Source organism: Heliangelus exortis, chromosome 3 (genome assembly GCF_036169615.1).
Source record: "Heliangelus exortis chromosome 3, bHelExo1.hap1, whole genome shotgun sequence".
In the NCBI taxonomy this organism is placed as follows: domain Eukaryota; kingdom Metazoa; phylum Chordata; class Aves; order Apodiformes; family Trochilidae; genus Heliangelus; species Heliangelus exortis.
Genome location: NC_092424.1, coordinates 40705002 through 40723000, shown reverse-complemented (window position 1 = coordinate 40723000; position 17999 = coordinate 40705002). Strand labels below are relative to the sequence as shown.

At 39.7% G+C, this 17999-nt stretch overlaps 1 protein-coding gene across 4 annotated transcripts in view; it reads left to right on the top strand.

The window, feature by feature from the left end:
* PLCB1 (phospholipase C beta 1) overlaps positions 1–17999 on the top strand; it is a 401022-nt gene that overhangs the window by 301366 nt on the left and 81657 nt on the right. For all 4 annotated transcript variants that reach the window (XM_071740286.1, XM_071740289.1, XM_071740290.1 and 1 more), the window contains exons 15-21: positions 5868–5938; positions 6522–6618; positions 10427–10511; positions 11578–11702; positions 12728–12882; positions 14629–14793; positions 17661–17760. In XM_071740286.1, coding sequence (XP_071596387.1) covers positions 5868–5938; positions 6522–6618; positions 10427–10511; positions 11578–11702; positions 12728–12882; positions 14629–14793; positions 17661–17760 — 798 coding nt within the window. The remainder of the gene's footprint in view (positions 1–5867; positions 5939–6521; positions 6619–10426; positions 10512–11577; positions 11703–12727; positions 12883–14628; positions 14794–17660; positions 17761–17999) is intronic.

The following is a 17999-nucleotide window of genomic DNA, read 5'->3' as shown; positions in this document are numbered from 1 at the left end:
TTGGAACAGGTCAGAGACCTCTATGCAAAGTGCTGTAAAATGTTTTTCTGTTCCAGAGATAGAAGCAGGCAAAAATGATACTGCAAATAAGGATCTGTTTCTATTAGGAATTGTAAGTAATGTAGCCAATGGGAAGCAATGTCTTACATTTACTTTATTCATTATCAGAAGAATTTGTAAAATAGAAATGAGATGGAAAAGTTACTGTAATTTAAATATTATAATTTTGTAATTTATATATTCAGGTATGGCCTATGGGACCTACAGGGGACTGTTTTGAGTGTTGGTATACAAAAATTATGAGAGAGGGTCTTTTTCATGAAGAACTTAAAAGCCAACTGGAAAAGACAGAAGTGCAGAGAAAAATACAAAGTAAGGATTTTCTCTGAACCACAGGAGTGGATTAGCAGCAGCACAAACAACAAAATCTGTGTATCCTGATTCCTGGCCTTATGTCTGTTCCTTGCACTAGATCTTATTCCTATTCAGACTGAAATTTTGGATTGCTAAAAGCATAGACATTTGTGTCCCAGTAGCAGAATATTTACAGAGCAAATTGAAAGCTCGACTGGAATATACGTTCATTACCATTTACCATTAAAAAACTTTTTCCCACTGTTTGCAGTTTTTTCTGAGCTCTGAGTATTTGACCTGAAAATTTTCATGCTGGCATTTTGCCTTTAGCTGGATTAAAAAAAAAAAAAATAATAATCCTTCTGTATTTATGGATAACATTGTTTATCCTGTTAGAAGCCAAGCAAGAGTTTTCAGCTATTGTGTTAAGAAACTTTGAAAAGGGCATGTTTTGGAGTAGAGCTTGGATTTCAAGCTTGGATTCATCCTGGTGTCAGGAATAATTTAATACTGTTTTCTTGATTTGCTCTACACAAATCCCAGGCAGCAGAAAAGTATATATATGCCAGCTTTCCAACACTTGAAGTCAAGCTTGGGTTCCTCACACTATATTTTTGTTAAGAGCACATAGTGAGAACCTGATGGCAAAGTATATGTCCTTTGCTTTCTGAGTGCCTGGTCTGTATAGAGGGTAACAGCTTTGTCTTTCAGGAGCCTCTCTAAGTGTTTTTTAGCAAAAGACCTGGGATATGAATTCAGAAATGGGTGATGATGTAAAGCAGGGGGATCAGTCCCATAATAGAGTGTATAATTTTACAAGTGAACCATAAATACTATATCTGTATTACATATAAAACCACCTCTGTTAACCGTAGATTGTGAACATCAACGCTTCAAAATCAGAAAATGCTAGAACTGAGATTGCAATGTTTATATGGTCACTTGGTTCATCTGTGACTGCTAAATTTATTACTTGTAATCCTTCTGTCAGCCATTGTTTCTCCTCCAGGACTTACATGTCTTTTGTAGAATGCAGTTAGTCAATATCGTTTCTTTCTGTCATTAGATATTTGATCCTCCTAGACTGAACATCCTCATCCTGCAGTGAATTTCTTTTGGGCTGTTCAGGCTGCGTAGGAGCTTTTGACAAACAGCAGTGAACTTAGCTGAACAGTACCCATGGGAAGTGAAATAGTATTAGCCAGTTTTATCTAAGGACAGCCAAGTCTGAGAGAGCTTAAAAGCAGTGTTTGGGTAAGTGACAGGTAACATCCAGGATCTGATTTTTCAAGAATACTTCAACTTTTTAAGTATTCAGAGCACAGCTCTAGGGGTTTGAGCTACAGCTTACAGCATCTCTGTAAATCAGATGCCTGATTTCTGTCTGTGAACATTTTAAAAAAATTATTTACCATTTGGTAACACCACTTGTAGCTAGACCCAGTGAAGAGAGCATGGTTCCTGCATGGGGCAGTCACTGTGACACCCTTCTTTTCAATGCATGCAGTTCCATACATGCATCTCAATATCAGCAACATGTAATGCTGAAGCAGTGCAGTCATAGTGCTCCTCTGTACCCAGTACCAATTTCTTTCTGGAACATCAGAAGTGTAATGCAATTAAAGACTCACTAAAGGAAGTCCAGTTCTCAGCATTTCCTAGCATGAAGTGTTTTAATAATCCAACTCTAATATAATATTTACAGTTAGCAAGGTGGGCTCATTATTCAAATGACTCTGTTGTATTGTTCTGACTCTTGTCAGAACTACTGCTGATCTCCAGAAGTTGTGCTGATTAAGCCTTCTTGAGATTTTAAATGACTTTTTCCACAGCAGTGCAAAAATAAGGAGATTTGTACTTCAGTTGATAGTAAGCTTCACACTGCTTGAGGTAAGATTTAAACCTAAATAAACCACTCTTTCTATAAGTTATAAAACATGCCATATGAAACTTAGATGGTGGTGATATAGTAATAATAATTAAAAAAAATATTCTGAAACCAGCTTTGCAGTGTGACTTGCAAGGTGTTAATGAAACTGATGTAAACTTCAGTAGGATATAATATCTGTCAGTGGAAAAAGCTTTTTCTGATGGCAAAGCAGAAAAAAAAATTGAGATAACATTTGTGAGATAGATTGTTATTTTGGTAAAGAAGCATCTTAGACCTGTCTACTTTAGCACACTGAACTGAGGTAAATAAGCAAGTTTTTTAAGGAAGCTAGACTACACTGCAAAAAGAACAGTGGAACATACATTTTGCCAAAAGCAGGCCTACATAAAGTAGCCAAAATTTGCTAATTAAAAGGTATCTACATTTTCAAGCAAATTGTTCATTTCTTGCTGATAGGATGATGTTTTTGTCAAAGTGTAGAAAGTTCTGCAATGGAAGAGTCGCAGGAAGACAGAGAGAGAGGGTAGAATCAGCTCCATTATTTCATGATGACTGAATAGAAAACTGGATAAAAGGTTTTAGGCTTAGTGGTAAATGCATTGGTAAATTGCTACTGCATGCCAGCTGGGGCCATGGCCCTCTGTTGCAAAGGAAAATGTTTTTGCAAACTGAATAAAGTCAGGTTTTTTCCTTTTTAATAATCAGCAGGTGCTGATGTACAGGCTGTGGAAAAAACAAAGAGTGATTTCCCCCCACAAGATGCTGGTGGCTGCCTAAATGTTACGGAGCTAACAAGTGGCACCAGCAAATGCCACATTTATAATCCATTCTGGCTCTTATTTTAAAAGAGTCTGGGAAATCAGATTACCAAATTCCTCTGAATTTCAAGCACTGTAGAACCTTTCATTTTATTAGGCTCTCAATATCTGTCACTCTGCTCAGACATGGTGAGAATAGGTAATATTTAGCACTTTGCTAGCTCAGCCTGTGGCAATAGGGATTTGGCTTGTCATTCCCAGCTCTCCGCTACCAATCATCTTCCAATCAGTATTCCTGTGTTGAACCCCTCTACCCATCACCTGGGATTCAGCCTCCTTTCTCCACTTGTTGCATCGCCCAATGACCTTTATGCCTTCCCCACTCTTCCCTGCTCTTCCCCACTTACTAGAGGCAGCTCTCTGAAAATATCCCTGAGACTGCACCCTGACTCCCACTGGGAGTTTCCCGTGCCTTTCTGCCTGTGAGCAGTTGACAGTATTTGGATTATATCTTACCTTTTGTGGTAGGCAGCAACAGCCTTTCATTTCTTGACATTCTTCTGTCTGCCTCTGTCCATGGGCAGGCTCTTGCCTCATACTTGGAGAGCAAGCCCTTGAAGCTAGGCTCTGCTCTCTGCTTTCACTGTATTTGAATGCCACATAGCATGGGAAAGTCTTGTCTTGACCTAGGTCTGTAGTTCCATCAAAATGCAAGTAATATTTATTGCCATTGCAGCTCGTTGTCCCTTCGACAACTTCAAACCTGCATACTGGACTTGACCTGCAATACAGCCCATGTGCATATGGTACAGTGTCTATGCCCCCCTGGAAAGGGATAGGAATGATGGCAGGGGGCTGATGCCACCACCACAGTTAAAGAAGGAAAGGTGTCTTCAGCACAGATGTCTCTTCAGTCTGCCCAAGGCTTTCACTGACTTTGTTTCCCAGCAGTGTAATGAAGTAAGAAGGGTTTGAGTATGGGACCATACTGCTGGGTGAAAGGCAATTTGGATGTAGTCATGCTTTCTAAAACACTAATTTTTATTCTGTGTTTGCAATCCTGTGTGCTATTTCTCCTGGTTTTGCTGTCTGATGCAGAACTTGAAAATGAGATCTGATCTCCTTGGGAGTTTTCCTGTTAAATACTTTTAAAGAAATGATAGTATATTGTGTACTTTTCTCCCTGGACACTTCTAGCAAAAACAATCTATCATCTACCTGGTATCTCAGCAGTACAAGTTGGCCAAAACCTGCCCACATCTCCCATTTCATGGACTGTATGAAGTTCTATTTTGCCAGTCCAATTAAATCAACTCAGAGCTTCCCATCCAAAGATTGTCACTGCAAATCCTCCGAGAGCTCAGCTGGCTCTTTGCAAATGTGTTGAGGTTCCCTGAGCCATCCCTTGAGCCTGTTGAGCAATCATGTTATTTTCTTCAATGAAATGTTCAGGAAGAAATGTGTTCACGAATAAAAAGCCTGACATTTCAAAATCTGCATCTGGAAGGAAACATAGCCTGGGTAGTCATCATCTGGTTGTGAAAGGCACACTCATTATTTAAATCATATGTGCTCTCCATGTTCAGAAGGGGCCTGCTGGGCATGATTCAAGGCAAGGACTACTGGAACAAAGAGGAGTTTCTTTATTGACTCAGTGGACTTTGGATTAGACCCTAAATTGACAGGAGGAACTGAGACTGAATAAACATTCTCTGGAGAGTGTGGGAATGCTGCACACTGGTTAGATTTTTGTGCTACCAAAATGAAATTGTCACTGCTGAAGAAAGCTGTAAGGGCTGTAGAATAAAACCTTCAGGGAGAAGTGTTGATCTTACAGGTGTGGATGGCTGACTGGAGTACAACTTAAACCTTCTTTTTCAGAGTACTCTTAGGATGTTTAGTGTGTACTTCATGACAGACAGATCTACAGGAGGAGTTACCAAAATAAGCTTAGTATTCTTTATTGGTTTAATTTCTGGTGCAACCAAATAAAAACATTTTAGAGATGAGGGGAGGCATTTGCTAATTACCAATAAAGAATCTGTCTTGCCCGTAGAAATTTGATGACTACACCACAACTGGGGGAGGGTATAAAACGTATTTTATCTGGTCCTAGCTTTTTAAGGAAAGGATGAGCCTTACCCATCTTCTTCACATTATTTGGTTTGCACTGCCCTCAGCTGGTGAATTTGGGATGTGCCTCGCAAACCAAAGCAGTCTGCGAAGGGAGCTGAAGTGAAGCTACTGCAGCCCGGGTCCTGTGCTGGATCCTCCCAGCTGGGCTGCCTCTCTCTTCATGAACTGTGAAACCTTCAGAAGAGATGGATTTTGCTGAACAGTCCTTGCTACCATAGCACACGAGAATCTCCCCAGTTTTCACACACAGGTTCTTCACCCTGTGCAGGCTGTTCCACGAGGCACTTCCAGGAGGGGTGAAAGCATTCGCTGAAGTTTGTGCAGGGATCCTGCAGCAGAGAGGGAGTTTGAACTCACATCTCCCAAACCCCAGGGCTGTGCCACGAGCATGGGCACTTTTCTTCAGGGTATATCCTGATGCTATACCCACACACTGCTCTCACTACAACATGCTTTTCTTAGTACTGATACCTACACTGGGATTCCAAACACTGAGCATCCAAGAGCTGCAAAGGAAGAGCATTTGTTTGTTTGAACAAAAATAATTTATCGGTATTGAGAATGGATGAATTCCTCAAGACAGTGTATGTGGTTTGTGCCCATGACAAAAAGGACATGTGTAACGTAATCTCCTTTACATTTATACTTGCACATCTTTCTTGAACTTACCACTGATATTTATAATTATTGCTTCAGCCAGTAACTATCTTTTGCTTAAAACTTTTCAGGAGAAGCAGAGATTGAGAGCGATGATGATGATGACTATGATGATGACTGTAAAAAGTCGTCGATGGATGAAGTAAGGGTGTTTTATGATGGGTCGGTTACATCAGTTGTGGGGTTGGCCTGTGTTAGTAGGAGCGGGACTGCCATCTAGTGGAAAAAGGGATGAAGAGCACTGGGAAACTGAAGTTGTTAGTCGGTTAGGAAGCACAACTTTGCTTTGTTTATTTATATTTTCATTTCCAGAAGAACAAGAACTAATAGCACCACAACTGATCTGTTTTAGACAGCCTCCTGTGGTGTATTTATCTTTGATGGATGAAAAGCTTGGCACTGAAAATTCAGAGCTATATTTATTGTTTATCCAACAGTACTGATAAATCTTCTCAGCACTATGCATGCATAAAGGTAATGCAGTCCCTTCCCTACGAGCCAAGGTACAAGCATGATTACAGTAGCAGTTCAATTAAACATTTAAATTTTATAGCAAATTTTTGTCATTAGTAAGTGAAGTTTCCAGTATGAGGTACTGACTTCACCAGGCCAGGATCAGCGAAAGATACTATGGCTGATAGAAAACCAGGCTTTGGTATTTGTGACCATGGTCATCATGGATTCTGACAGGTCAAAACTGCAGCATTTTTCTTTCTATGTCTCAGGGTACTGCTGGAAGTGAGGCTATGGCCACAGAAGAGATGTCTAACCTGGTTAATTACATTCAACCTGTGAAGTTTGAGTCATTTGAAGTATCAAAAAGTAAGTAAGCAAAGCATGAGCAATATCTTATACTGCAATTCACGTAGGAAGTGTTTTGAAGAAAGTTCTGGTAATTTGCTACTTGGCCTCCTCTCAGTTAAGATACAGGCACACAGACAGAAAATGTTCCCTTGGTGTCCAGCCAAATAAATTCATATTTATTTTGAAACCTGCATTAGTCTAAGTACCAGGCTTCATCAGCAATACACATGCTTCCATTTCAAAAACATTTGTTAAATCTTGAACATACATTCTCTTTGTTTTCCACGACTGAAGAGTAACTTCAGTTACTGCAGCTTGAGAAAAGGGGAGGTAAATATTCCTTTAGATTGGGCAAATGCTTTGTAGTTTTCCTCTGCTATTTTTATAGAGGATTCAGTGTAAGCAGAGTCTGCCCTTACCCATATGCAAATTCACTCATTCCTGGCCCTGTGTATTGTATAGAAAAGGCCATAATTTCATCCCCTGCTGGCTTTTACAGAAGACAGCTTGCAGGGAATGCACTCGGTAGCATCCTCAATCAACTCTGCAGCATCTTTTCCTTTCTTGATGCAAAACTTCATACTGTTTGCCTGCCCTTTTCCATGTTTTTTTGACAGGTTGCAATATGCTCTGGGCGCTTCTTGGTTAAAATGTAAAGCATTTTAATATATTATGGATTTGTGGAGGCCTTGGTAGAAGACAGGTAATTGGTGCCTAAGTCTGCAACTGTACACAAGATTTAGCATTTACACATAATGAATAATAAACATATAAGAAGTTATTTACCTGTTCATTTGGGGGAAGGGGGGGTATTTATACAGACATACACACAAGCACCCACAAAGTCGTGCAGAGAATCAAGCATGATAGTAGTGTCAAGCAAGACACAGCAATCTCCTCTAGCTCAAATAGAATTAAAAAAACACAGTGGGAAGGAGAGATTCCTTCAGATTCCTTCTGGAAAGGGAACCATGTGAATCCTAGCAGGACAAGTTGATGCAGCTGTTATAGAATTGGCTTGTGTAGATTTCTTCTGTTCATATGCATGCCTGTGTCTTTCCAAGCTTTGTCTTTTGTAAAGAACTGCTTATGTCCAGAGTTTTTATCAGAAGTCTTGGTGTGACTTTTGATCAATCATACTAATTCCTGTGAATTCATAGTTTTAAGGAATTAATATTTGTGGTGTTTGGGCTGAAAAAAATTGCTATGTTTTACATACTGTCAGTTCTATAAAGCAGTGGCCTTCCACGGTATATGTTGCTGGCTGATGAAAGCAGTGGGCACTGCAGCATGACTTATGTGTTCTGGTCTTAGCCCTGGCCTGGACTCTCTTGTTGAGCACCATTAAATTTGGCAAAGATGAGCTGAATAATGGACTTATATGTGGATTGGTTTTTAATTTGCTTGTTGTTGCCCAGATTTAATTTTTGTTTCTCTGACTTCATTTTCTGAAGCACAGAGCTACATACTTGTCTTACTCATTATTTCAGTGTTACAGTATTTTTCCAATTTAATATTTTCTAGGTCAGAATTTGTTTTGATTTGTGATCCTGGTTTACATGATGATAACAGCACCTCACTGCTTCTGTCATTCATACATTACAGAAGGGCTTTTTCTTATCTTGTACCCTAGCTGTTAACAAAAATGTTGAATAGCACTGGATCTGTAACAGTCCCTTAATTGCCTTCACTCAATACTTTCCCTCTCTTTGACAGCAAGTACTGTATTTTTTTTTAAAGCTTTTCAGGCAGTTTTTCAATGGCCAGAGTTGTTTGTCTAGCAGTGACTTCCTTCTGATAAGATAGCATAGCACTAAGTATCATGAAAGAGAAATGTGTCTCCTGCACAGTCTTTTCTTTGAAGGGCAGGTTTTTTAATCCCCTCCAGACACTACAAGGAAATAATTGTTCATATTTTAATTAGGAGTTTAATTAAGCCCTGGACATTTAGTGACCAAGTCATTGAACAGGTACCAGTTCTGGTCTCCTTCAGACACTCTACTTCAAGATAAATCTGAGAGATGCAGGTTATTACTACAATAAGTCCTAGTACTTTATTGTATCTGTATCCTGAATAGAATAAAACCAGTATATATGTGTGTTCCTAGTGCTATCCTGTTAGTAAAGTGGAATGATAAAGTAAGAGTTATTTCAGTGCCTTTGTAAGGCTCCTTTATAGGGAACTGAGACAGAGGTGAGCTGGCTGCAATGGGGTATGGAGAAAGAGAGGATATTGTTTGTTAGAAAAGAGGAGTGGTAGGAGAGCAACCCCTGGGGAATGGCAGGGATTTTTCACCATTAGGAGATAACAGCTATGAGTAATGGCAGTAGCATGATGGATGCTAATTAGAATTAAGGACCACAACAAAGTGAGTCCCATCTCTCCCAGAGGGAGAGAATTACTTTCAGAACACCATGGTCATCCTCTGATTCTTCCACATACACTGAGAACAGTTTGTACTTCACAAACTGGCAGCACATTTTTGTCTCACAGTGGCCTGAGCATTCTAGTTCCACACTTCTTTGGATTCACTGCTTCCTTTTTGGCTTCCTGTAAGGAAAGTGCCCACCTGTTTCTGTCCTCCTTTTCTCTGCAAGACAAGTGCTTTTGTTCAGTTTTATCCCACTCCTGCAGCTTCGCAGTTTGACTTCAGGGAGCCAGCCAGGCTGGCCTCCTGGCTGTCTCTGGATTAGTACAGCACAATTACTCCTAAAACCAGGTGAAGGCAAGCCCTTTCTCTGCTTTTTGTTTGCTTTTGGTAAAGCAACAAGGCTAGAGAGTTCATGTTTTAACATAGGCACTGTTTCCCTCATTTTTAAAAAGACCGGTGCTGAGATATCCTGTTTATATGACCTCCCAGTGCTGTGGCCCCTTCTGTCAGTCTACATAGCTGATTCTGACAAAATGGGAAGCTCTTATTTTGCAGGAATCCTTAGCTTTCATACAAAAGTGTAAAGGAAAGAATACTAAAGCTAGAAAGAACTTAGGCTCTCTGCTACAACATGTTGCACAGGTACATTGAAAGGCTGTGCACACATCCAGCAAAGGTGAGTAGCAATACACAACATTTATTCTCATTGAGTTACAGGCTTAGAAGGAGCTTTTCACCACTGTCAGGTCAGAAAGTTTGACCAAATTAAAGAGGTCATAGAAGCTCCGTGTCAGTTCAGGGTTAGGTCTGAAGACCTGCTGGGACACAGGAGTGTACCTTCAGGCATGATTAGATGGCAATGCTTCCGTGACTGTTGGAGACAGATGTGACCTTACTCTGACATACTGAAGATAATGAGAACTGCTGTAGGCACTGCTTAGTTTAATCTGATACGGACATTAGTTATTATAGCTTCAAATTGGCTCAAAGCCCTTGCATCTGCCTGCAAAGACAATCTAAAGATCCCGCAGGGCCTTCTGTGTTCCCCACAAAAGCTGCCACACTGCCTCTGCATCTCACTTCTGAGCTTTGGGCTCTACATCTCAAAAATATCCACACAGTGTTTGTCAGGCAAATGTGAGAGATCTCTGCCTGTGCACTGAATTTCTGTTGCTTGTAGCGGGAGCAGGAGCAATCTCAGGCAGTACCTTTAATTTGTGCCCTTAATTTGGGTAGTGCTAATGTGAGTTTAGAGGGAACTCTAAAATATGTATAGAATGAGCTTACTGCTGTCAGCAAACAACTGTGCACATAAATTCTTTGACATCAAGGGGAAATGAGCTGGTGAACGGGAGATGGAATAAGGGGACCGAGACTAAACCATTTGTTTGCAGCTCATGTATCTCGTAGGGTTTCCTGCACTAACATGTCACTGTTTTTATTTACACTTTCAGAACGCAACAAAAGTTTTGAAATGTCTTCCTTTGTGGAAACCAAAGGGCTTGAGCAACTGACAAAGTCTCCTGTGGAATTTGTGGAGTATCCTTGACTTTCAGAAAACTGCTTCCTTAGCCTTTCTCTGTCTAAGATCTGTTACAGGGCTTTATTGAAATTTGGAGACAGGAGCTGGGGAAATCCAAAACCCAAATGAAATCTGTAGATCTGCCTGCCATCCTAGATGAGCCAATTTAAAAGCTGGCATGAGTCCTTGTGCTGTGGGCTAGGACTAGAGGGAATAGGTGTAAACAATATACTGCAGACCTGATACTTTATATTCTCATTGTTAAATTTTTCATCCTGTATGAGATGGTATGAGTTATTGTCAAAATTGCTGAAGCATCGCTGACTTTTTTTGCAACATCATGCAAGATTACATGCTTTCCCACTATGCCTGTAGATCTAAGACCACTGAACTTTTTTATTTCCACACAGTTTTTTTTTAATTATTCTTTAGGGGTTTCTTATAACTTTTAAAGAAATGCTAAAGAGCATTTTGTTTAGACTTTTTGCTGTTTCTCCATGTCTCTCATCATGGCTGGAGTTAAGAATGAATGGCCAAGATAAAGTGTTCCCTTAAAAGAAGATTAAGGGAGAACTATTTTCACAGGTAACCTGCAGCATATTCTCATATCTGAGATTTGTAGACTCAGCCATAAGAAGTGCACACTCTGTCAGAGTTTTTTGTCTGTATGTAGAGACCAATTCTAAAGTTTATTCTAGAAAAGCACTGACTTTTTAACGGGACACCTCTGCTCCCATCAGAGCAAGAGTTGCTGTTTATAGCTTTTGGCAGCTATAAATGTAGTCTTAGGAAAATCCCAAATTAGTAGCCATAATGATAAACAGAATTTTATGAATGCTATCTTTTTAATGCATATGCCTCTGCTATTTCCTTGTTGCTCATTCCAAGTACTCTGTAGAGGAACAAACAGCACCTCTTGTTACCTCATATTTATCATACCTCCTAAAAAACTGTGGATCTCTGGAAGTGTTATGGTTGCAGAAATCATGCTGTAAAAAATACCTGCATTTGAATGTTGCAGTTTCACTTCTCTGCAAAATCCTTTTTTTCATATGTACAGTATCTTAACTACTCACTGTTTAGATACAACAAAATGCAGCTAAGCCGAATTTACCCAAAGGGAACACGTGTAGATTCTTCAAACTACATGCCACAAGTGTTCTGGAATGCTGGCTGCCAGATGGTTGCTCTTAACTTCCAAACTGTAGGTAAGTTATGCTGGTGTCTCGATTTTGTAAGCTGTACCTTACTACTTCTCTAAAACGGTTTCTGATTCATAGCTGCGAAAGTCTTTATGGATCAAAATATGTCTAGTAATTAAATGATACTACGGAGATGTTGTTTAACATTTTAAACTCAGTTTTGTGGTTTTAGCTTTTTTTAAACCAGGAATATTCATGATTACTGTGCTGTAGCTAATACACTGCACATACATCATGCCCTCTGTATTGCTATAATTTGTAAGTGGTTACCACTGAGTGGCATTTCAGATCTCATAGAGACTTTTTTCTTGTGTCTTTCAAAATCTCAGTATACTAAGATGTAGACCTAGACAGCAAATTATGTTTTGAAAGTGAGTGCTTAAGAAACAAAGCCATTTTGGCTCCTAGATGCACCAGTCACTTTTGAAATAGAATATTTTCTTCCAAGGCTATGTCTGTTGTTAGATATACAAATATTTCCATTTTATGCATCCCAGGACATACTCTGGCCATGTTGTACTTCTGGGCACAGGGTATTGTGGCATCATTCCCGTATTACTTTCCGGTTGTGCCTGTGCATACACTGTCTTTCCATGGAAAGCAAAACCCTACCCAGGCTGAAAATGTGCAGAGTAATAAAAACCTGTTTGGGCCAATTTCAATTAAGTATCAAGCACCCAGTGTCTTGTGTAAGAAGGGGCTAGAAACTTAAGTACTTTATATGGGGTCAGGTACAGTAATGCCTCACTGAAGTAGTCAAAACCTAAGAGTATCAAGGCTTCTTTTAAAACTTGAAATATTAGCTTTTGAGTAGTTTCTGAAAGGTGTCTCACAGATGTCTTTTACTTGTCAAAAGAATCCAAGGGAGTGGCTGCAATTGCATCTAAACTTCTTCACATAAGCAACAGTGTATCGTAAACAGCTGTTTGCATTAGTCAGTTTTAAATGACAATAAATAGTATTATTTTATTGCTTTTTTTAAATGGTTATCTCCACAGAATGTTATTCTTACCGATGTTTTTAACACCTAGATTTGTCTATGCAAATAAACATGGGAATGTATGAGTACAATGGCAAAAGCGGTTACAGGTTAAAGCCAGAATTCATGAGAAGACCAGACAAACACTTCGATCCATTTACTGAAGGTATAGTGGATGGAATAGTGGCTAACACCTTGTCTGTCAAGGTAAGTGTGCAGCTGGTAAAACTGCTCTCATGATAACATTAGAACATAGATACATTACTGGTATGCACTGGCCTAGGAAATGACCATAGAAATTAAACAAAACACATACCATTTCAGTACATTTCATTTTTAAATTACAGGAGATCTTCTGCCTCACATTCCGTATTGTAGGATAAATAAATGTATTCTGTTTTATATGTTCTTTTTCATAGAAGTAATTGGCAAGTAGGTGGATTTAAGGGTAGTTTGGCTGTGGTTTTAGTAACAAAGAGCTAAATTTAAAACACACTGTTACAAACTGGTAGGTTGCACTGGCATAGCAAGAACAGCTCACTGTTTAATATAAATTATTTTTCTGGTTCCTTTCAAGTTCTCCAGCAGGACTGTGGAACCATAAATGTCAGCTGCAATTCATTGCTGACTTGGCTTTCTATGTTTCTTTTAAAGGGCCTCTAATGAAATTCAAGGACCACCAGGAGTCTACAAATTGAAAACTACTTGCATGAATGCTTAGAGAGATAGATTGCATTGGCTACAACAGGATTACAATTTTATACTTGGAATATCTCTAGTTATTTATTATAAGATAATAAACTTTCTGAAATCCTGTTATTCCTGTAATGGAGTTGTCTGTTTAAACACTGTCTATATTATAGAATCCACCTGCAAAATACCCTCCTGTTTTCTTTTAGAGAAAGCAAGTATTTCCTCTCAGACTGCAGACACAAGCAGAGCAGAGCAGTGCTGGGAGGGATATGAATAAAGTAATAATCTTATGACATGCATGGTAAAAGAAGATGACTGTGTGGGAATGAGTTTTTGTGGTGGCCTGAAATCGGGGAAGCTTTCAGGCCCTCCTGTGGGTTTAGGGGCATTTTGGTTTGTAATTTTGGTAAATAGAGTTGGAAGTCATTCAATAACTGTTAGGAGATACACAGCATTTTTAGCAGGAACAGACATTCAGGAGTCATGAGACATCTGTCAGAAGTCAGCTACTTCTGCCTGCTTGGTGACTGCTCTGCTGGTTATGTCAATGCCCATAGAAGATAGAGCTGAGAACAGATTAAGATATGCTTTTAGGCAAGTCTGAATTTGCTAACGGGTGGTGATGCTGCTACACATTGCTGTGCATCTTCCATTTTCTGAAGTAATTGCAGACCTTTCTTTAACTTTTTAAAGATGAGAGTTGTGTTTCCTGCTAAAAATAAGAACTAGAAAATACCTGCTATTCTGTAATTATCTTATTTTCATAATGAAACTCTTCAGCTTCTGTGAAATGCCTATATTAGAAAAACATTTTTTTACCTTGTTTTCTCCCTCACAGTTAAAAACACATGTAATTTCTCTGCTGCTTGTACATCTTTTCTTTAAGCAGTTTTTGAACCTGTTGTTGAAACGCAATAGAATTGGCAGTTTTCAAAGGTCCTGTGTTGTGGAAGCAGGCAGCAAGATTGAGGAGGGTGATCCAAATGACTACTCCTGATGAGGGAAGGGCAGCAACATGATCTCATCCAAATTATCTCTCTTAGGGGAATTCAGGACCACAGGAAACCAGGCTTCATAAGTTGTTTTTCTGTGTCTGTGATACTAAACAGTAGTTTTTTCTTTATTGTGGGCTTGGGTTTGTTTTGGTTTTATTTTAAATGCATACGATCTGATCATTAATGAGAATTCTATGTCTGTATTTCAGCCACTCGTTTTTAATGCACCAAAGCAGACTCTAGTGATCCTCCTTTTTCATTTTAGATAATTTCAGGTCAGTTTCTTTCTGATAAAAAAGTTGGTACCTATGTGGAAGTTGACATGTTTGGCCTGCCTGTGGATACAAGAAGGAAAGCTTTGAAGACCAAGACCTCTCAAGGCAATGCAGTTAATCCTGTCTGGGAAGAGGAAACAATAGTGTTTAAGAAGGTCAGTGTAACACTTGCCTCTCAAATCTGCTTTGTGCATGTTTCATCACTGTCCAGTAGCTTAAATCTGTGGATTAGTGAAACGTTGCATTTGTAGGAGGAAAATATAGAGATTCCAAATAATTGTTTCTTGAACTGTTTACTGCTAACCACTTTAGGTATGATTTGGCCACTCCACTCATGTCCTCTCCTACTAAAACATTTGAGTTTAAAGTCACCTTGATTCTTTCACTGAGATTGGTACAAACAGCAGACTTGCTGATGGTCTCATCTGTGTGGCATGATGCAGTGCCATGTGCTCATAGGAATGAGCAAAGACAGATGCCAGAAGAAGTTTAGCTGAGTTTGCCTTGGTTGAACAGCCCTGCTGAAGACCAAATCCTGTTAACCTGTGAGCAAGACAATGCGAATACAGCTATAACAATCTGGTTGTCAACCTGACATGTTCAAAGCAATTTGCTGTCTCTGCCTCACACTAGATTCTGCTATATAAATATGACCTCGGTGATGAAACCCCATCAATGCCATCCACTTGAAATGGAACATAGGCTCCTGAGTTATTTCTGCAATTTGAGCAGTGTTGCTCGAACTCAATGCTCTAAACTTGGAGGAAGCAGAAAATACTGAGCATATTTTAGAACTGCGCAATGTTATTGTCTTATTGTGCTTCACAATGCACTTTTCAGCTGTTTTTTTAACCAGATTCCTGGGTCTTTCTTACTGGGCACTGTGGTTACAGAATCACAGAATTGTCGTGGTTGGAAAAGACCTCTAGGATCACTGAGTCCAACCATCAACATAGAAAAATACACCCTGCCCATTAGAGCATGTCCCAAAGTGCCACATCTACACAGGTTTTTAATACCTTCAGGGTGACTCCACCACCTCTTTGGGCAGCCCATTCCAGTGCCTGACTACTCTTTCAGTAAATCAATTCTTCCTAATATTTAGTCTAAACTTCCCCTGCTGGAACTTCAGGCCATTCCCTCTAGTCCTATTATTATTTACTTGAGAGAATAGCCCAGCACCCAACTCCCTACAACCTCCTTTCAGGTAGTTGGAGAGAGCAATAAGGTCTCCCCTCAGCCTTCTCTTCTCCAAACTAAACAATCCCAGTTCCCTTAGCCACTTCTCATAGGATTTGTTCTCTAGACCCTTCACTAGCTTGGGTGTGCTTCTCTGGACACACACCAGCAGCTCAATGTCCTTCCCGTGGTGAACTGAACACAGTACTGGAGGTCCAGCCTCACCAGTGCCAAGTACAGGAGCACAAACACTTCCCTTCTCCTGCTGGCTACATTGGTGGTACAGCCCAGGATGCTGTTGAGTGGATTCTGAGTCCAGGTGTTGGAAAACAATTATTTTCTATTTCTCCAATGTATTGTACATCCAAATATAGTGAACTAACACTACAAAGATGTTTACACAGTTGGTGCTTGCAGCTCTGCTTTCTAGGGAGTGCAGCCCTTTTCCCTGAATATTTGGCCTTCTGAATGATTTTGCTTTGGCAGCCTGCCAGAGCTTAAGTTTGGAAACATCACTAGCATTTTGCTTCTGTAATGAACTTCCAATTAGTGTACTTCATTTCTTTATTTAGTTAATGATTGAGTCTGACTGCTTCCATGCTCAGAGAAACATAGATTACTATTTTTAGTAATCTTGAAAATAAATTAGAAAAACTCTTCATTTTGGATTGATGCTTTTTTCTTCTTCTTTCATTGTTTAGGTAAATTTTAGCATATATTATGAAAAAATGCAAATCAAAAAATACTTGCACGCGTATCTGCATTAAGTAAGAAAACGAGATACATGTTTTTTTAAAGCAATATTAAAGATTCCTATCTAAATAGGTTAGATTAAGTAAATCTTCCTGATTTCTCATTTTTTCTTTTCAATGTGTGGCCTTCTTCCGTTTGTGGTGCCAAAAAAGCATCCCATGCTAGTAAACATCCTGCCTGATTAAATGTCTTTTAGCCCAGCCAGTTAGTGTTCTGCTGCACTTGGAAATTCTGTTGGGGTTGACTTGGTTCATGCAATTCATACATTCACACTCTGCAAAACAGGTTGAGTTGTGTGTTGAGTTTTCAACACTAACATGTTTATCATTTACTTTTTGCAGAAGTATGTGATGCAGTTGGCACATACGCAAAGGAAACTAAGCCACACAGGGCAGAAAACAGAGTGGCAGTCAAGTGTGATAAGACTTGGGCTGTCAAAAAATCCCTTTATCATATTGAAAATGTAGGGTCAAATTGCTGAGTTCAACACACTATGCACAGATGCCATATGAGGTTTCTTGACTGAAAAATATTTCTAAGAGAGTTATTTTGACACAGGTACACACACCCTGGAATGCTTTACTGTGAGGGTGATGAGACACTGGCACACGTTGCCCAGAGAAGCTGGTGATGCCCCCGTCCTGGAAGTGTTCAAGACCAGGGTGGGTGGGCCTTGGAGCAACATGGTCTAAGGGAGGTGTCCCTACCTATGCAGGAGGGCTGGAACTAGATGATCTTTGAGGTCCCTTCTGACCCAAACCAGTCTGTGATTCTGTGGATGTGTATATAGATGTCATATAGTCAGACACTGGAATGGTCTCCCAGGGGAAGTGGTGGATTCCCCCACTCTGGAAGGTTTTAAGTCTCAGCTTGACAGGGTGCTGAGATGTATCACATAAACAATAGGATTAGAAGGGCTGGACCAGATGATCCTTGAGGTCCCTTCCATCCTGACATTCTGTGATTCTATTATAGATGTTTCTATCTGTTAGACTGAATTTTCTCTTTCTGTCTGCTATGTAGTCTCTGCCTGGAAGAAGCCTTTTTGTTCAGAGCAGAAAGTTCATAATTCAACAATATTGCCTTCTAGGTTGTTTTACCTTCCTTGGCATGTCTGAGGTTAGCAGTGTATGAAGAAGGAGGCAAATTTATTGGTCATCGGATATTACCTGTCTCAGCAATTCGACCAGGTAAACTTCTTTCTTCATTGAGATGGACATGTAGGGGAAAGAAGCAGTAAGCAAGATTCATGTTGCTATAAATCAGCAGCCACTCTGCAGATTTATAGCAACCCATGTCCACTTTTAAAAGAAATATACCATATTTTGTCAGATATTTAAATCTGTAATGAATCTGGAAAACCAGCAGAATGAAGCATGAGAGGCATGGTTGGCACTTACTGGTTTCCAGTAATCAACTGCCTGTTCAC